General features: G+C 45.5%; 2 protein-coding genes across 5 annotated transcripts in view; one reads left to right on the top strand and one right to left on the bottom strand.

The window, feature by feature from the left end:
* Positions 1-21057, bottom strand: part of LOC119174158 (uncharacterized) — a 158385-nt gene that overhangs the window by 122241 nt on the left and 15087 nt on the right. The gene's annotated exons all lie outside the window — the stretch shown is intronic.
* LOC142817979 (decapping and exoribonuclease protein-like) overlaps positions 3453-21057 on the top strand; it is a 202764-nt gene continuing 185159 nt past the window's right edge. For both annotated transcript variants that reach the window (XM_075896084.1, XM_075896085.1), the window contains exon 1: positions 3453-4425. In XM_075896084.1, coding sequence (XP_075752199.1) covers positions 4218-4425 — 208 coding nt within the window. In that variant the 5' untranslated portion in view covers positions 3453-4217. The remainder of the gene's footprint in view (positions 4426-21057) is intronic.

Raw genomic sequence — 21057 nt, 5'->3', positions numbered from 1 at the left:
ACACACGGCATTGAATCGTTGCTTCGAAGGCTCGACTCTTCTAAAGCGTGTGGTCCTGACGACTTACCCAATTTCCTGCTTAAATCATGCGCTGAATCGATAGCAAAGTACTTGAAAGTTATATTTGATAAGTCACTACTCAAAGCTTCTCTTCCTGATGATTGGAAAGCAGGTATTGTGGTCCCTATTCATAAGTCCGGCCCTAGAAGCGACGTTTCAAACTACCGCCCGATATCGCTGACATCCGTTGCATGTAAAATAATGGATCACATTCTATTCACGAGTATTGTAGCTCACTTGAATACTCATTCTGCGATTACGTCAGCCCAACATGGATTTCGTAAAGGTTTTTCCTGTGTTACCCAATTATTGGAATTCACAAATGATATTGCTTCTGCATTAGATAAACGGCTTGCGGTTGAATGTATTTTCCTCGATTTCAGGAAAGCTTTCGACACAGTACCCCATTCATTACTCATTGAAAAGATGCTCACATATAAAATAAATCCGGCGGTTGTCTCATGGATTAAAGAATATCTAACGTTACGCCGGCAATTCGTGGTTGTAAATGGGGTTCGGTCACGGGCATAAAGCGTTTCATCTGGTGTACCCCAGGGCTCCGTCCTGGGACCTTTGCTGTTCTTATTGTACATCAATGATATTGGCGACGGTTTGACATCGCAGTTGAGGCTGTTTGCAGATGACTGTGTGGTTTATAGGATCACTAACGGTACGGAAGACCTCAACCTGATTCAACAAGACCTCGATCGAATTAGCACATGGTGCACTAGGTGGCGCACGCAGCTAAACCTCACGAAAACTGTCAATATGACATTCACTCGAAAGAAGAACCCTCTAAATGACTGCTACACCCTGAATAACATTGTAATTGGTAAAGTAACCGAATTTAAATACTTAGGTGTTTGGTATACCCCAGAATTATCGTGGCAGAAGCAGGTTAACTACGTAACCGGAAAGGCGGGAAAAATGCTGGGCTTCATTCGCAGGAACTCTGGTGCATTCAGTCAGTCCACACGTGAGCTACTCTACAAGACGTACGTGAGGTCCGTCCTCGAGTACGCTTGTGTAGTGTGGGACCCTACGATGGCGCGCGACGTTATTAAACTTGAAAGAGTTCAGAATCTCGGTGCGAGGTACGTGTCCCGTCAATACACAATTAATTTCAGTGCAACAAGAACTAAGGAAGAACTCAAATGGGATACCCTGGTAGAACGACGCAGAAAGCTGCGCCTGAAGCTTTTTCATTCCATTTACTATGGTACGATTAACATACAGAGAGACATATATATAATACCGCCTAACTATAGGTCCCAACGCATGGACCATGAGCGAAAAGTAAGAGAGGTTCTATGCCGCACGGAACTTTTTAAGAAATCTTTCTTTCCAAAAACAATCCACGACTGGAATAGGTTACCTGCTGACATCGTCAACGTAGTTTCGAATGAGATGTTTTTTGCCCTGCTGAAATGATTGTTTCTTTGATCTTTTTAGGACGTACTGTATGTATTACTGTTCTTATCTTTTGTTCTTCTTTCTTTTGTCCTCACACTGTATGCAGAAGGGAATTGTGGCTATACTCCGATATCAAATCACTTATTTTTCCTGTTGAAGTGACTCAACCTTGTAGTATTCTTGTTTCTCACACATACTGCATACTGCTGTGAATAACTTATGTTGTCGATCTGCTGTAGCTGTTGTTGTTGCTATTACCGTTTTCCACGCTTTATATATGACAAAATATTGAACTGTCCAGACTGACTGTAAACCCCTCCCCCACTGTAATGCCTCTGGCGCTGTGGGTACTAAATAAATAAATAAATAAATAAATAAGGCCGCTGATGGCGCCGAAGCTCATCCTTCATTGAAGAAATAAAACAGGCACTCACCTTGTCAGGCAAATATCAAGATATACTGACGCTTCTGGGCAACTACGGCATCCTTGTATTCAATGAAGAGAATGCAAGAGGTGTATTCAATGAAGAGAATGCAAGAGGGTGCGACAAAGTTGCGCAGAGTGTGCATGTATATCTCGGGAATATTACCCCGCGTCCGGTTAATCGTGTTTGTGCCGTTTTAATGGTTTTAATGTGCAGTGATTCTAAGTCTAATCGCACTGGTTGCCTTGGCAGATCATCATTTGAACATTTGAACATTCTGTAAGCATAATTGTGACATAGAGGTGTTTATCGACATGGCTACTTTTAATATCACTGCAAATTCAAACGACCACAAATGAGATTAGCCGGACGCAAGGTAATCTTTCTGCGATATGCATGCGCACTCTCCACCGCCCATCCTGTAAGTAGCCACCCCCTCTTGCATGCTCTTCAATGTGTAAAGTGACTCGTAGCGGCCCCGATAAGTCATATGTTTCTTTTTTTTCGGACAAGGCGAGTTCCTAATTTATTTTTTTCCAATGAATCCCCCTCGGCTAATGAGTTTTCGTCGAACCTTGGGGTCAGCTTTTACCTTCCGTTTCATCCAAACTAAGAGCACGCTACTATACCATAAGGTGCATACTTGCCTGGGTCATTGGCATATTCCTCTTGGATCAGGCAACGCTTCACTGCTGCTCATTTAGCCATGGAAATAAATAAAATTAGGAGACCCTAAAGTTACGCCTTTCGGAGTTGAAAGCGATAGCGACACCCTGTCCTTAGTAGGTATATCAAGCACTTGGTGCATGACACCTATTCGAATTTACTTTACACCCACTATGCGTGGTTCAAAAGAATAGGCGCAGTGGCGTGTGTGCCCTTTGTATTGGGGTACCGGCTTTCAACCACAGAGCCATTATGACAATCATATATTCTGACGCCCTTCGGCAACAGACGCTTGTACCACGCATTATTGCTGCAATATTTCGCGCTGCATTGTGAAGCATCCATACAGGACGCGTGTGTTTGTGAAGCATAAAAGCTACTTTCACTGCATTTCCAAGCAGAGGAAGTTTTTTTCACTCTTTTTACAAGCAGAACCAAGACATTGTGCAGCCGAACTTGTTGAACTTTAGAATATTGCACGCGATTGGTTGTCGAGGGTAAAACCCTTGGCAGCCTTTAGGGAATTTTAATTTGTGTCCATGCCGTAGCACTCTCCCTGCTTGTTTCTGTATGCTTGCAGTTTAATGTACGTGCCTATGAACAGGCATTCAATAAAAAAGAGGCCATGAAGTGTCGTAGAACATCCGCATACCACGTTAACGACCGGGTTCGATTCCCACTCGGAGCAAAACAACCTTTATTCAGTCCCCGCTTTGCTCCAATATTTTTTCGATATTTATTTATTTTATTTGCATTCATCTACATTTTTCCGTTCCGCATAATATAATGATTTTTCACTGCAAGCAACGAAGCTGACACCGACATTGGAACTTCCACAAAATTAGCTCTTGACCACTGTCGCGTTAATATGTAAGTACTTCCCTTCACATCACTTCCCTTCATCCGGCAACATGGGACAGCATCGGATAAAGAAATTTTAATCAGGCACCCGTTTCCTTGAAACTCTTACTCTACAAAGTATTGGTACGTAGCAGATTAGAATATGCAGCATCTGTTTGGGACCCTGGTCATGACTCGCTTATCTATGAATTAGAACAAGTGCAGAATCGGGCAGCGCGCTTCATCCTTTCAAATTACCATCGCACCTCGAGTGTCACATCAATGAAAACTACACTAGCATTACCCCTACTGTCTCTTCGCAGGAAAGTGGCTCGGCTGTGTATATTCCATAAAATTTACTTCACCAATCCGTTACTCAGAAGCAGATTATTGGCCCAACCAACTTACGTTTCCACTCGCATTGATCATCGCCATAAAGTAGGACTTCCTTTAGCGCACACCAAGTGTTTTCACGATTCATTTGTGCCAAAAACATCTGTATGTTGGAATCATCTTCCTTGTGATATTGTTGGTATAAAAGATGCCGCTTTATTTAAAACTGCCGTCACTAATTTCATTTGTACGTAGCCTCAGTTCAACCCTGTAGCAAGTGATGATTGCAATTTTTCAGTTGTTGTATTTTGCTTTGTATGCTGTACATGTATGTATGTACCCACTCCCCTCTGTAATGCCCTCGGGCCTTGAGGGTAACTGAATAAATAAATAAATAAAAACCCGGCAGTTGATAAGAGCGCACATTTCGACGGCAGCTTGGGCCACGGCGCTGCTTTTTCGGCGCAGCGCTCATTGACCATGTTTGCTCAGGTGCTGCTCTATGCCCTCGGCCTGCTGTCACCCGTTACCCTTGAGTGGGTCGTCTTGCCCCAAGCCGGCGAAAAGGAGGGACCACTGAGCTTCTGCGGCCTATCCTTGGATGTGCTGTTCGCTGCGCCGCCGTGTTTGGACACATCACTTCCCTTCATCCGGCAACATGGGACAGCATCGGATAACCCGGCAGTTGGTAAGAGCGCACATTTCGACGGCAGCTTGGGCCACGGCGCTGCTTTTTCGGCGCAGCGCTCATTGACCATGTTTGCTCAGGTTGGTTACTATGAATCTTGTTGTTACCGTGACAATGATGTCTGCTTTTTAGCAGTGCCGTGGCCACCCAATTTTTTGAAGCGTGTACGTTCGACTGCCCTGTACCTTTGGCTCCTTCTCATGCGTAGTGGCGATGTTGAATCAAATCCCGGTCCTATGACTAAGGCGCAAGAAGAGAAGTTGGAGATGGTGCATGGAGCTGTTTTACGTCTTGAGGCCAATAATGCAAGCGTGCTTGAATCGGTGAATAAGATTTTACAAATCCACTTCGAGTTAAAGACCGATTTGGACTCATTGACGAAACGTGTTCAAGTACTTGAAAGTAAAATGGAGTCAGTTTCGCCAACGGGAGCCTGCGGAAACAACCAGGGTATCTCAAACCTTCAAGCCAAGATTGATGACCTGGAGAATCGTTCCCGTAGGTCAAACGTAATATTCTATGGAATTGAGGATGGGGAACGGTTTGAAACGTGGGAAACGTCTGAACGCCTAGTGCGTGATTTTTGCACGAACCGTCTTGACTTTTCAATCTCCTCGCTAGCTAGAGCTCACCAAATAGGTCGCTTCTCCACAGAGAAAAATCGCCCTATCATCGCTAAACTATTCAATGAAAAAGAAGTGGAAACAATCCTGAGCAAAGGCTTCAAACTTAAAAATACGCCCCTCAGTGTTGCACGTGACTACTCTGAGGCTGTGCGGGACAAGCGCAGAAAGTTGCTGCAATTTTCAAAAACAGTAAAGAAAGAAGGAGATCGTGTGCGTCTTGTTTTCGACAAACTGTGCCTAAACAAAGATACTTACATTTGGGACACAAATGCTAATTGCGCAGTGCATGTCGACGCTCGCGCTGCAAAGGACACATCGACATGACGTGCCCCTTCAAAAGTACAGGCAGCCGCACCATCTCATCCAGATGGAAAGGTCGCTTTTTTATACTTTAATATCAGAAGTGTTCTTTCTAAACGTGTTGAGCTATCTTCGCTAATCATGGAGGCGGAAATGTTGTAGGCCCGTGTGCTCAGATTTGGGTGCACGTTAAAGAACCCCAGGTGGTCTAAATTTCCGGAGCCCTCCACTACGGCGTCTCTCATAATCATATAGTGGTTTTGGGACGTTAAACCCCACATATCAATCATATCAATTATCTTCGCTAATCGACTCATGCTCGCCATCTATCTTCGCACTAACAGAAACATGGCTCAACGATACTGTTTTTGTTAGTAATATTCTTGTCAGTCAAGCAGAATTTAATTTTTTTCGCTGTGATAGAAAAGATCGAAGAGGCGGTGGTGTGCTCATTGCAATTTGTAAAAAATTCATTGCTCTACCCATTATTATTATTTCATTTCTTGAATGCCTTTTTGTTTCTTTGAGGCTTGTTTCTACCGATTTAATTATTGGCGTTTTTTATCGCCCTCCTGACATGAATTCAACGTTCGAAAGTGAATTTAATCGGGTTGTCGTTGAAGTACGCACGCGGTTTTCCAATGCGGTTCTTGTCTTTTTCGGTGACTTCAACTATCCAAATATTGAATGGTCTACGCTATCTGTTTCATCCACCGACACCCAGGCATAGGAATTTCTAAATTCCTGTCTCGGCTTTTCGTTGTGCCAGCTTATCGAAAAACCGACACGTTGCTCGACCACGTGCGCAAACATTCTTGATTTACTCTTAACTTCTCATTCCGATCTTTTCACTGATATAGGCCATCTGGATGGTCTTTCTGATCATGACATAATCACAGGAAACTTAATATGTTCACTCAACGAAAGGAGAGTTACCAACAAGCATATAAGGTGTTACAAACGTGCCAACTTTGATGAAATTAGTGCCAAATTGTCCAGTTTCACTGGAGAGTTTTTAGATACCCATTTGTCGCGTTCAATGGAAGATAACTGGAACCTTTTTAAAAATGCTCTTTCAAACTTAATTGATCAATATATACCAGTCATTACCATAAAAACAAGCAACGTCGCTCCGTGGTTCAATAATCAACTGCGTCGACTTAATAATAAAAAAAGCGACTGTTCAGAGTAGCGGACAAAAACAGATTATCAGATTCATGGTGTCGTTATAAAACATGTGACAAGTTATACCAACGCCTTTTAAAAACTACTCGTCGTCGTTTCTTCAGCCATGATTTGTCATCACTTCTAAAAAATAATCCTAGGCGCTTTTGGCGCACGATAAATCCTAGTAACCAACCTGATGTAAATCTCGTTAATACTGATGGAAGCCCTGTTCCGGAATCCGAATTCGCTCAGTTATTAAATGATACATTCTTATCAGTCTTTACTCTTGAGGATACTACTTCATGCCCTAACATAGATGTAGTTGCCGGTATTGATATGTCTGAAATAATAATTGACGAAGCTGGTATCATATCTTTACTCGAAAAGTTGTAAACTTCGTCTGCATCCGATCATATTGGCTTCAATAACAAAATACTGAAAAATATCTTCTCAGGTATCTATCGCTTTTTGGCAGCAATCTTTTCTCTATCGTTATCATCAGGCACCATTCCTCACGACTGGCGAATAGCAAAAGTAGTGCCACTATTTAAAGCAGGTGATCGCTCATCCCCGCTTAATACAGACCCATATCTTTAACTAGTACCATATGTAAACTTTTGGAACACATTATACACTCCCAAGTAATCTCCTATTTAGAGGAACACAATATCATCTTTAATACCAGCATGGTTTTCGCAAGGGCTATTCATGCGAAACTCAACTCGCGGGATTTACCCATCACTTGCACTCATCATTGGACGCCGGCATTCAAACTGACGCTATATTCCTTGATTTTCCAAAAGCATTTGATCGTGTCCCTCACCATCGGCTCTTACTAAAACTTAGGCAGCTTAATATTCACCCATTTGTTCTCGCCTGGCTACAAGCCTTTCTTTCCAGTAGAAAACAATTCACGTCTGTATAACTTTAACTCTCCTTTTGTTGAAGTCTCATCTGGAGTTCCCCAAGGAAGTGTGATTGGTCCCTTGCTTTTTCTTATTTATATTAACGACTTACCTTCCTCAGTCATTTCTAAAGTTAGGCTTTTCGCTGACGATTGTGTCATTTACCATTCCATTTCATCTGAAACTGATCGACAATCTCTACAATCTGATCTTGTCTCTTTAACTTCGTGGTGCACAGCATGGCAAATGACACTAAATCCTTCAAAGACTAAGCTAATGTGTTTTACTAAAAAAGCGTCCCGTATTCCAACGTCTTACTAAATAATACTTCAGTGGAGCTTACGACTTCTTATAAATACCTTGGGGTTAACATTCAGTCTGACCTGTCATGGCATCACCACATTAACGTCACCCTTGCTTCAGCAAATCGCTCACTCGGGTTCCTTAAACGTAATTTGAAACACACCCCCTCGCACTTGCGTAAACTGGCTTATATCACCCTAATCCGTCCTAAAATAGAATACGCCTCAGCCATTTGGGATCCCGATCAAGACTACATTATTGAAAACATCGAAGTCCTGCAGAACCGTGCTGTACGTTTTATTTTTTTCTGATTATCCACGTCACACCAGCGTCACTTCATTGAAACTTCGTGCCGAACTGGAACTTTTATCACGTCGCCGTAAAATTGCTCACTTATCACTACTTCATAAGCTCTACCATCACACATCACTTCACGAGGACTTCTTTAGGCCACCCCCTGCCATCTTTCTGCGCCGCGATCATCCCTTTAAAATCGAACGCTTCCCTTGTCGCACTTTTCATTATGCTAGATCCTTCATACCGCGCACAATAACCGAGTGGAATGACTTACCTTCAAACATTGCAACCGTCACCGATATCACTGAATTTCAGAACCTACTAAACATGAGTGCAAGCGTGTGAACCTTCTGCGGTATTCCCCCCTCTTTTTTTCTTTTTTCTGCAAACCGTGTTTTTTGTAGAAACTGCGTATGTTCATGGTTCGTGTTATTTATTGCTGTGTTTGCCTAATTCAGTTATTCACACGTGTTTTTGGTGGTGTTGCCATTCCTTTATGCTTAATGGCGCGTGTGTTTGTAGTAAGCTAGATTGCGTTTTATTGTACTCTTGTGACTCTATTTCCTTCTTTGTGTAGTTCAATTTTAAAATATTTTTTTAGTTTTATTATTGTTTGACTCATATTATTTCTTCTGATTATTTAAGATTATGCGGTAAGAATATTGACCTTATATTTATTCTAATGTATTTAGTAGCTGTTTGGTGTTTAGTTTGCGTGTTTTCTGGTTCTATTAATCATTTCATGTACCTGTATGTGTTATAGCCCCCCCCCCCCCTATGTAGTACCCTCCTGTGAGAGGGCCCTTAGGGGTATTCTGAATAAATAAATAAATAAATAAATAAACAAATACAACGTAATGAAACTGACTGCCCAGCAATGCAGACTCACTTGACGTGAGCTTGTCGACAAGACTATTACGTCTAAAACATTCAGAGAATTCATTTCAAATGTGTACTTTGATTCAGATGCGCACAATAGTTACTTGAAACTCACCTCAAGCTGCGGAAGGAAAGGAAGTTTTCTTTTTTTTTTTGAAGCAGTGTCTTGCTACGTAGTGGTTCCGTGGTCGGATGCATTATTACTACGCAGAAAGCCAGGGTAAATATCTGATAGATCTTACCCCTGCCTACCACACTGCCAACTTTGCTACTGCATTTCCTTCGACGCGATTGTGTAACTGACCTTCATATAAGGCGTTCACCGGCAAAGAACGGGCCGCTGTTCACAGCGATAAGCTTTCATGGCGCAAGCAACAGAGAAGTGGCGTTGTTCTACGTCATAAATCTTGTTCGCCATAAATCAAAGTCCTCCTCTGCCGATTTTTCTTTTTATCAGGATAAGGAAGGGTCACGCTCTGCTGCGGTGAAGCAGTGGGTATAGCGGTCATCTATACTGACTTCATGGTCGCGGGTTCGATCCAAAGGTCACTGGTTTGATAGAAGTGAAACCCTGGAGGCCTGTGTGTTATGCTTTGCTGCTGCACGTTAAAAAAACCCAGATGGCGGAGATTTTCGGACCCCTCTATTACAGCGCTTCCAATAATCATATCGCGCTTTTGAGACGTAAAGTGCCAAATATTATTATTAAGGAGAGGTCCACGAGACCTTCAAGCTGTAGGTGCTTGAGATGGATGGATGGATGGATGGATGGATGGATGGATGGATGGATGGATGGATGGGTGGATGGATGGATGGATGGATGGATGGATGGATGGATGGATGGATGGATGGATGGAAAAGCAGTAAACGTAATTTTAGTCGGCAAACAAATGCTTCGCATGTGGTGTTGACATGTTTACCAAGTCCTAATGAACAAGGTACAAGGGCAATACACTTATAGCAAGGAGATCTTTACTTACAGCAAGGAGATCTTCAAAGAAGTCAGTTTCAGTCTCAATTTTGCCTACACAGAGCACTATCACAATTATCAGCTTGGCAAGATACGTTTTTCTATGACTTCTTCTGGTCTTTTGTTAAGAATTATAAGACACTGCTTCAAAAATTGAATGGTGCCAGGCGGAAGTAAATAGAGCACAATTTGGTTTTCGATCTTGTATATCGACAGTCCACGTACCTCAGAACAAAACAATTTTCACCAAAAAGACCCTTTGATAAAACGAACTCAAGGAGCAAAAGATCACTTTAAAAGGCTATTGGACATGTCGTTAACTTCTGAAGGCCGATTTTCCAAACACCAATTTTTATCTGACACTATTGTACTTTACTGAAGGTAAATAATGTATAAACCTAAAGAAGTTTATGTCAGCAGCTTTGACAACAAGATTTAGAAAATCCTGGAGTACGACTCGTCTCAAGAACTTCAAAGACATGTTTACACTGGGCGAAGGAGACAAGACGTTAAAACATAGAACACAAACCTACTTACACAAACGCAGGCGCGTGCGCGCATGCACACACACACACACACACACACACACTAAGTGCACGCACTGTACATCTGTTGTGTGTTTTTAACGTGTTGTCTCATTCACACAATTCAAGCGTGTCTTCAAAATCGATAAACCAACTAGCTCAACGACATGCATTACTTTAGCAATAAAAATACGCAGACTGCTATGAAGAAAACCGGCTTTTCTTTTCGGAATTCTGTAAATGATTTCACTAAGGAGATAGTTTTAAAACGAGGATGCCCGGTATTGGAGAGACAAGTATATTCGGTAAGTTCTGTCTGTATCGCCATACGCTTGGCGAAACGAGTAACTGTTTCCAACTGATCATTGGCTTTCCTCAAGAGAAAAAAACTAGAAAACATAGACGTTTCGCCACCTAGACTGGGGATTCATCAGACCACAACTGGTGTCTGCTGAGACAATACAACGCACTGACGTTTTAGGGTAAACATTTGACTGAGGGTCACGATTACTACTGCATGCAGATTTCTTACTATGGGTTAACCATGATTCTACAAACATTTTGGGCCCGCATTGTTGTTCTCGCGCCAGCTTCTTCGCATTGTGAAGACCAAACACATGTTCTTTCATCAGGCAGTGTTCAAATAATTTTATAATAGCTCATGTGGCGTAGGTGGCGTTCGCGACGTTCCTTGAGTGTTCCTTGAGGCGGGTTCGACGTCATCGCAATATTGTCAGCTGTCGGCACTGCTTTACCTCTTGTAACGATTCTCCGACTATTTTTTGCAGAAAAATTTTTGCGCAGCAACTGTACGATAAGCTTCCGTAGGACCTAGCATAGAGGAACCTTAGAAAAATGGTGAGGACTCTAAGAAAGGGTGACCAAGCAATGGTCTGTAAAAAAATATGGGCTTCGCAGAGTATTTATGAATTTGAGATGACAGTCTTATGAGACATACACACCGTCAAGCCGAGCATGAGGGACACCCTGAAAGTGCGGAAACCTCACCGAGAAAGGAGCACGCCCTCCCACATCTAATAAATCATATCATTCATTGTTTCCTACAGCGAAACTGCACTTGCATAACTATGATTCATTATAAACGAATGCTCTCTAGTGTCACAAACACAATTGAAGTCTCCCGAAACTACGAAAGTTTTGTCATTGTTAACCAGGAAAGTTTAAGAGAGAAAAAAGCAATATCTGTAATTTACATTGATGGGAGCATAGACACAGATAAACCCCCAATTATGGGAATAAAAAGAAAAGACACAACAAATGAGGCGGAATTCTCCATCAACATGTGGCGACGTCAAAGTACGATTCAAGCGCTTTCCATTTAATAAGAAGCATCTATCAGAAACACTGCGTTGTTGGCTGATGTATAAGTTATAAGTTCGAGAAACGTCCAGTGCAAGCTCGGTGTCACGAGCAGCCGAAATCTTAGTCACTTGCACCGCAGCTACATCAATGTTCTACTGCTCAAGCACGTGGCACAACTGCTACTGACGCCTTCCGTTCCTCAAGCTACGCATACGTTGAGAGTCACTGCACACAAGGGAAAGGTTAGCACACTAGCCATTTTGCTCTCTCAAAACTTTTGTTGGTCGCCTTTAGCCACAGGGTAACCTGTGACTTTACATCTTTTGACCTTCTTAGCAGGACTTTCTTGAGGACACTGGCATAGGCGGTGCGACCCTCTGTCCCCAAAAGATGCGACACGAGGACCGCACGAAGACACTCGTTCTGTCGTGTCCAGCGCACACGTTGTTGCTTAATCACTGACCGATGCCTGACGCTTCCTTGTCTGACCTATGTCCGTTGCTTTTTCTTCCTAGTTGTCTGGAGGTCTGTCTGTAAAGTGTTCCAGGTGAATGTTCTCCTCCAGCATTGCCTTCATTCAAGCTTTTACTGGGCTATTTAGCGACGTTACTGTATTTTCTGAGAGTGGTCTACATGCACTTGTGTTCAGTTTCCTTTTAGCCACCTGCCGCCCTCCCACTGCTTCTTTTGTCGCATCAAGTACCTCTGTAGCATCCATAAGATGGTCCAGATGCGACTCTTCTGCCAGAACGGAGTTTGCTACCATAAGTCGACACTCAAACATCCGACGAATGACCAAGCTGACTTCAGTCTGACAACCTTGGTGTTTTGCACTGTCGACGAACAGGCCCCACTGGCTTGCAACAACCATACAGTGGATCCTTACCGGGAATAAGTACAGCCATCGGTGACTGTTTATACACAATATGTTTGGTGTACAGACTACAGTAATGGTGTCCTTCAGCTCTAAGACAAAGTCCCTGTTTGTTGTGACGCACTGTTCTATTCCAGCACGCCTCCACATCCCTATCAGTGGTCTTCACCGCACCGTAACCATGGAACACCTCTTCAACAGGTGGCAATAAAGGTGAGGTGGAAGCTAAAGGAGTTTCAGCCTAACACTCTTGTTTTCCGGATCTAGCACCACGCACTTCATCCCTTTCACATGGAGCTCACCACAAGTGAAGAGTTTTTGTATCACCACACATTTTGCACACCATACATACATAGCTCATTGGATACTGGCAGACCCCTAGGATGTTTGCTGTGGTCACCACTGAGCAGCGCCTTACAGAAGTCATAGGCACAATATGACCTAGCACTCAAGTCGGCATAAAGGAAAATGGAATATCAAAACCTCGTTACCGCTTGGTAGACATGCCACGACGACTTTGAAGCTTGAGTCTTCATCATGAAACAGAGTCGATGTTTTTCGGCTATTAGCCGATACGCTGTTACCAGCAGAGACGAGTGTTTTTGTTCGTTTGTTTGTTTTCTTGAATTTATGGCTCATAGCCACTCAGGCGGATTGGCAAAAAAGCATAGTGCACTTTTTCTTTGAGCATTACAAGTATGTGTAAGAATGAATTTGTATTATATTATAACTAATGTAGGGAAACCACAGAAAATATAGTAAAAGGGAGAAAACAGAAAAGTAAATTTGAGAGATTTCGATATTTCAGGGATTGAGTTGACCACACAGCTGCGTTGACTTCACCTAATCATTCAAAATAAACACTTTTTGATGATACCCTACAAAATTGTTTTATCAGGCACTACAAAGGAATAGGTTTTCGTGCCTAAATCGCAAACGGCAATGAAAGCATCTCTGTGGCAATGACTCATAACTGAGGCACTAAAGTTCAGTACAGTTTCCGTCGTTTATGTAATGCCTATTTGCAGAAAGGGATGACAACAAGTATTTTTCTAACTGTAGATTATCGGTGACAAGATAAAAAGTAACGTTCAATTGATTCTATTTCTCCACAGAATGTACAGACATGTGATAACGCTTGACCAGCTTTATGTAGATATAAGTTTAGCGGGGAACATGGCATCAAAGTATAGTAATCAAAACTTCGAGCACTTCTGAACGCGGCCAATCGATGTGGCTTCTTCTTCTTCGCTGCTTGGAACAAATTTGCAAACTGGCCTCAAGAAGGCTTGATGTACGGAAAGTAATCGCGTTAATATAAGTAACACAGCGTTTTAGAACAGCAAATGAACAACCAGGTATCACATGATACAAATTGCACAACGAGTGGGCCGTCGAATGCTCCAATCACTCAAAAAGGCTCGATCTTGCCCAACTATTAACTGTCGCACATACCTACTGTGGGGGATTGTCGGTATTACAAAATCTTCTTGAATAATTCTTCATCGTCGTCAGCCACAGCATAAAAAAGCGACAATACTTCCTTGAAAGTGTGCAGGGGTACCACGCTTCTACGAAGAGTGACGAAAGAGGGCATAAATACTTTCTGCCTACTACACAATGATTAAAGACGCAGTCGGTGTCGTGCAAGTACCCGGCAGCTACCAAAAGAGGATTAAGAAAAAGGATCATGAAAGACCGTTCTTAGAGGTTTTGCTGTGACAGTTCTGTGCGTTCCGCGCAGGCCTGACGTATTTTTTTAGGGACGAAGCTCCTTAAGGCGTGGGTCTGTCCATCCCTTGTCTATATGTAGTAGTACGTAACCACCGGTGTGCACATAGCCGCTCTAGAGCGGGTATGTGCCACAGGGGATGCGAGATGGGAGATGGCGGTACTTGGAGTGTTCACTAGATGGACGCACGGACGGACAGAGAGACTAACAGATGCACGGACGGACAAATAGATGCGCGCAAGTACGGACGGATGGACGCACGAACAGACAGACAGACAGATGGATGGACGGAATCATGGACCGACGGATGGACGCATGGATGGACGTACGGATGGTCGCATGTACGGACGGAAGCAAGAACGAAAGGACGGACGTAAGCACAGAGGGGTTAATGGACGCTCCGCCCCACTCATCATCATTCACTCCCTGAATATGCCAAGATTTTTTTTAATTCCCGCTATTTCGGCAGGAACTTCACCTTCTATATGGTTGTTTGCGTATGAGTGTGTCGTGTACAACAAAACTCGCATCACAAGGATTCATAAGAAGTTCAGGATGAGTTATAATTCTTTCTAGAGTGGCATACAAAAGCAGAAAATAAATTTGCATATATTGTCACGATGAGTCACAAGTACTGGGGGATTTATTAAACCACCGGATAGCAATCTCTAGGACGATGCGTCAGTCGTGGCTGGCTCTCGAGCAGAGAAGAAACAGGCGATCTTCTTTTTCCTCCAAATTGAGAGCCGCTCTTGCTGTCGACCCACTACGTGCTGGTGGCATTATCCCCCCTTCCGAAAAGAAAAAAAAACAAATCCCAAAAAAGAGGAAAGGAAAGTACATAGCATCACCGCGATGCTACTACATAGGCACGTGAAAAAGAAATTGGAAATTCGGATGAAGTGAAAGTAAAAATTGAAGAGCGTGCCAATATAAGAAACGTCAATGAACGAGAAAGCAAGTTCACACAAATAAACAAAAAAACACAAAGAATGCTGTACGGTAAAGGAAAAGTTACGAACAACGCGCAATAAATGGTTTCATACGCAACACATGAACAACGTCCGGCCTCGGCCGTGTCCTACTCCGTGCATGGGGTGTTGAGTCCGGAACCACTTCGTAGTTCACGTCACTGACGCGGCGTAACACTTTATATGGGCCAAAGTACCGGCTCAGCAACTTTTCACTAAGGCCACGGCGGCGGACGGGCGTCCACACCCAAACTTGATCTCCGGGGTTGTAAAACACCTCTGTGGCGGGTGTTATAGCGTCGTGTGTCTGCCTGCTGTTGCTGGCCGATATGCAGTCGCGCGAGCTGCCCAGCTTCCTCAGCACGCTCTTCGAATTCTTCGGCGTCTGTTGCCAACTCGTTTTTGTCTTGACACGGTAGCATAGAGTCTAGCATGGGCTGCACTTCGCGGCCGTAGAGAAGCCGAAATGGCGTGAATCGCGTGGTCTCTTGCACGGCGGTATTATACGCGAAGGTCACGTAAGGTAAGATCCGGTCCCATGTTTTGTGCTGTACGTCGATGTACATTGAGATCATGTCTGCGAGGGTCTTATTCAGTCGCTCGGTAAGTCCGTTGGTTTGCGGGTGGTACGCAGTTGTCCCTCGGTGTCTGGTGTTGCTCAGTTTGAAAACTTCGTCCGTAAGCTGCGCCGCGAATGCCGTCCCTCTGTCCGTTATTACACTGGAAGGAGCACCGTCTCGTAACACGATGTGGCGCATGAAAAATTGTGCTACCTCAGAAGCTGTGGCTCGTGGGATTGCCTGCGTCTCAGCGTAGCGTGTCAAATAGTCGGTCGCGACGATCACCCATTTGTTGCTGTCCGCAGACAGGGGAAATGGCCCGAGAATGTCCATGCCGTCTTGGCGGAACGGCGTGCAGGGTGCTTCGATGAGCTGGTTTACCGGCTGGTTTAACAGATGCAAACCGGCTGGTTTAACAGATGGTTGCTTTCGGCGCTGACATTCCCGACAGCTCTTGACGTACTTCTTGATGCTTGCTGAAAGTCCTGGCCAATAGTACCTCTGACTCACTCTGGCAAGTGTCCTTGAGTAGCCCAGATGACTCGATGTGGGTTCGTCATGGCAAGCGAAGAGGACGTTGTCTCGCATGTCTCGAGGAACCACCAGGAGGTAAGCACGGCTGTTCGAACGAGCGTTCTTCTTGTACAGCACACCGTCTTACAGGCAGAACGACGTCAACGAGCGGGATAAGTGACATGGTATGATAGTGCCCTGGCCCTCTAAATGATGAATGATTGGACGAATCTCTGCGTCATCTCGCTGCCGTTTGCTCACGTCTGATGCTCTAACGGCGCCCAGGAAGCCTTCGTCTTCCTCTGCTTCCTTACTGACGACATGAAGGGGTGCGCGTGACAGTGTGTCAGCGTCTTCATGCTTACGGCCGGACTTATGGACGATGGTGACATCAAATTCCTGCCGCCGCAAGCTCCACCGTGCTAGCCGTCCTGAAGGGTCACGCAGGCTTGCCAACCAACAAAGCGCGTGATGGTCCGTCACTATCTTGAAGGGACGACTTGAAGGTACGGGCGAAACTTTGTGATTGCCCACACGACTGGGAGGCACTCTTTCTCCGCAGTGGAATAACTCGCCTCGGCACGGGATAGAGAGCGACTGGCGTAGTCTATCACTCTTTCGATGTCCTCTTGACGCTGAACGAGCACTGCACCGAGCCCAATGTTACTAGCGTCGGTATGGACCTCCGTGTCAGCATCATCGTCGAAATGAGCGAGAACGGGTGCTGATTGCATGCGCTGTCGCAGCTCATCAAAAGCTGCGTGTTGCTCTTTTTCCCAGCCAAACGGCGTGTCGTCTCTTGTGAGACGAGTCAGAGTTTCTGCTATCTGTGAAAAGCCATGAGTAAACCGGCGATAGTAGGCGCACAAACCAAAGAAGTGCCGGACGGCTTTCTTATCAACAGGAGCTGGTAATTGGGCAACAGCGGCAAGCTTGTCCGGATCGTGCCGGATTCCTTCGGCGCTAACTACATGTCCAAGATATTTTAGTTCTTTATAACCGAAGTGGCACTTCTGCGGCTTTAGTGTGAGGTCCGCTGATCGGATAGCCTCCAGCACGCTGCGCAGGTGGTGAAGGTGCTTCTCGAACGTGGTAGAGAAGACCACCACATCATCAAGGTAGACAAGACAAGTCTGCCACTTGAGCCCTGTGAGGAGAGTGTCCATCATTCGCTGGAAAGTTGCTGGTGCTGACGACAAGCCAAAAGGGAGCACTCGAAATTGGTATAGGCCGTCTGGAGTCACGAAGGCTGTTTTCTCACGGTCTCGCTGATCTACCTCGATTTGCCAATACCCGCTTTTGAGATCGAGAGAAGTGAAATAATGGGCTCGACGAAGTCTATCCAGCGAATCATTGATACGTGGCAGCGGATACACATCCTTTTTGGTCACGTTGATAAGCTTGCGGTAGTCGACGCAGAAGCGTAGCGACCCGTTCTTCTTTTTGACAAGTACGACTGGAGATGACCACGGGCTGTTAGATGGTTCAATAACGCCATCGCCAAGGATCTCGCTGACTTGCGCACGTATCGCTTTACGTTCTTTAGCCGACACGCGGTAGGGGTGCTGGTGTATTGGGCGTGCGTCCTCGTCCGTAATGATCCTGTGTTGAGTGATAAACGTCTGGCGGATCTTTGAGCAACTTGTGAAGCAAGACCTGAACTAGAACAAGAGTGCTCGTAGCGCAGTCTGGTTATCGGTGGACAGATCAAAATTGATGTCAATATTACTCATTGACGTGTCGCTGATATCCACTAGTTCTGACGTGAGACAGTTGGTGACGTTTGCTACTTCGTGGGCAAACGCTATCGAAGTGCCACGGAACAGATTTCGACGCTCGTTGCTAAAGTTGGTTACGAGCAATTCAGATCGGCCATCACGAAGGTGTATTACACTTCTAGCTACACAAATGCCTTGCTGCAGGAGGTGTTCTAAATTTGTCTCAGCCACCACATCGCCATCGCCCAAACCACCGCATGTTACGTCGACTAGAACACTTGCTCGTGGAGGAAGCGTCACGCTCTGTTCAGAAATACGGAGTACGTCGACACGCCTTCCGTCATCCTGCACGTTGATTGCTCACTGGGCTCAGAACGTGACGCGGCGCTCTTGCAGATCAATGATAGCTCCATTTTCCTGTAGAAAGTCAACTCCCTGGATGACGTCACGGGAACATTCGCGTAGAACGAGGCAGCTTGCTATGAATGTATACCCTTGGATCTGTACTCTAGTTGTGCAGGCCCCCAGTGGAGTAACGACGTGGCCACCAGCTGTCCGAATCTGTGAGTTGTGCCACGGCGTGATGACTTTCTTCAGGTGCGTTGTCAGTTTCCCGCTCAGTATCCCGTTGTCAGTTTCCCGCTCAGTCGGCGCCGGTGTCCACTAACGCATTAACTGCACAACCATCAATTGTCACTGCAATGTCGAGTGAAAGTCGGCCATCTTTTGCAGCAGTATGTGATGTAGGACCGGTTTCTGTACGGTTCTGCGTTAATAGAAGGTCTTCAGCGCTTCGACGTTCAGCGAACCTGCCCCCAGAGGTCGCTTTGGCTAGTTTTCCCGGCGGGGGCTGGGAGATCGTGTAGTAGAATACCGCTGGGGCGTTGATGAACATCGCCTCGGTGATGGCGAGTTCAAATGGCGCCCGGCAAACGGTGGTGCATGCTGCTGGGCGAGGTAGCTTTCGATTTCGCGCGGTCTCTTGCCGTAACGGGGTGGCGGTGAGTACGCAGAGAAGTCGCGAAGCCCAAGACCGCGATATGGGCACTGGCGGTACAAGTGATCAGCTTCTCCACAGTGAAAGCACAGACGCCGGCAATCTGGTGTGCGCCAAACATCAGACTTCCGAGGAGACGTGCGCCGATCGCCGATGTACTGAACTGGTGGCACCGAACGATGGGCGACCGGAGCGCCAGGGACAAAGGGCAAATGCGGGGGCGTGTACGTGCCTTCGTAGTACGGTATGTGCTGTGCTGACTGGAGTGCAACAGGAGGAACAGGATGGACGAGTAATGGTGGCGATGCAGCAGGGCGTTTCAAGGCTTCCGCGTAGGTTGTCTCACGGCGGTATTCAGCAGGAGCTGGTGCAGCTGTATCAGGAGGCAAGGTGTTCCGGAGGGCCTGGTGCAGCTCATCCTTGATCACAGTTGCAATTGAGCTAACCGTAGGATGAGGTGTTACACCACCCTTTTGCAACTCTTCACGTACTATAACACGGATAAGTTCACGTAGACGGTCGTTGCTAGTTCTAGTGGCGGTGAAAATGTCGGCAGTAGACATGCCACTGACTTGGCTGTCGTATTGGTTGGATCGCTTCTGCAGCATTTTTTCAATTGTCACGGCCTCGGACAAGAACTCCGCGACCGTCTTCGGGGGGCTGCACACGAGGCCGGCAAAAAGCTGGTCCTTGACACCACGCATAAATTGACGCAACTTCTTGTCCTCCGTCATTCTTGAATCGGCCCGTCGGAAGAGGCGCGTCATGTCTTCGACGTACGTGGTCACAGTTTCGTTTGGCAACTGGACGCGGGCCAGAATAGCTCGTTCAGTTCGTTCTTGGCGATCAGCACTGGCATATGTCTGCAAACGTCTACGAGAGAATTTGGGCCACGTCGTCAGCTGCTCCTCTCGGTTTTGATACCACGTACGTGCCCCGTCTTCGAGATAGAAATAGACACGACCCCGTTTCGCCGCGTCGTCCCACTTATTCAAGGTGGCTACACGCTCGAAGTCCGCCAACTAGTCCTCAACGTCCTCGTGCTCCATGCCATGGAATGTCGCCGGTGCCCGTGGGCTTTCCAACGTATAGCGGTTCGACGTCGTGCTTCCCGTGCCTATTAACGAGGTTTGCACCGAAGTGCTGGTCATGTTTGTCGACGTGGTTGGAGCAGTATCGTCGATTTCCGGAGGCAATCTCCTGATTCGGCGGCTGGTCCGATGCACGGGAGTATTGATTGGCACTGGACTCGTATCACGGCTTCCTGGGAGGGGGGGGTGGTCTGCAGCATCCGTGAGACTACCCAGCACTTCCACCAGTTTGTCACGATGAGTCACAAATACTGGGGGATTTATTAAACCACCGGGTAGCAATCTCTAGGACGATGCGTCAGTCGTGGCTGGCTCTCGAGCAGAGAAAAAACACGCGATCTTCTTTTTCCTCCAGATTGAGAGCCGCTCTTGCTGTCGACGCACTACGTGCTGGTGGCAATATCAAAGTGTGTACATTTCTTATGTACTAATAAGAAAAAACCGCTTAGTACGTAGGCGTAGGCGTGATACTGCTGTCAGATTGTTTCTGCTAATGTTTTATAGACTTCCTTAGAGCCAAGGCTGGTAAAGCATTATATTTAGGGCAACTGGACCTGCGATGTTTGCACAAAACTTTAGTTTGTGTGACAGATATTGCTTGTGTAAGACCAATCTTAAAATATTGATGTGTTGTGTGGAGCCCCTTTAAGGTAACCTTCATTGTTGGTCTTGAAATGATAAAAAGCTGTGCTGCCATGCTTGTCTTCGCATATCACCGAAGAAAGAAGAGCAGGACTTTTTTAGTATACGCTTAGCTAGGTTTGGAAGGTTTTTGTGCCGGAAGCCGCAGAGATGAAATATTTCCTCAAAGCTCCCAGGTGGGCTTGTTGGTTTATAAACACTGTGGCGAAAGAGCGCAGAATACAAGACAAAGACACAGCG

Source organism: Rhipicephalus microplus, chromosome 5, assembly GCF_043290135.1.
Source record: "Rhipicephalus microplus isolate Deutch F79 chromosome 5, USDA_Rmic, whole genome shotgun sequence".
In the NCBI taxonomy this organism is placed as follows: Eukaryota; Metazoa; Arthropoda; class Arachnida; order Ixodida; family Ixodidae; genus Rhipicephalus; species Rhipicephalus microplus.
Note: the sequence above shows the minus strand (reverse complement) of the source record. Positions and strands in the feature narration are given on the sequence as shown.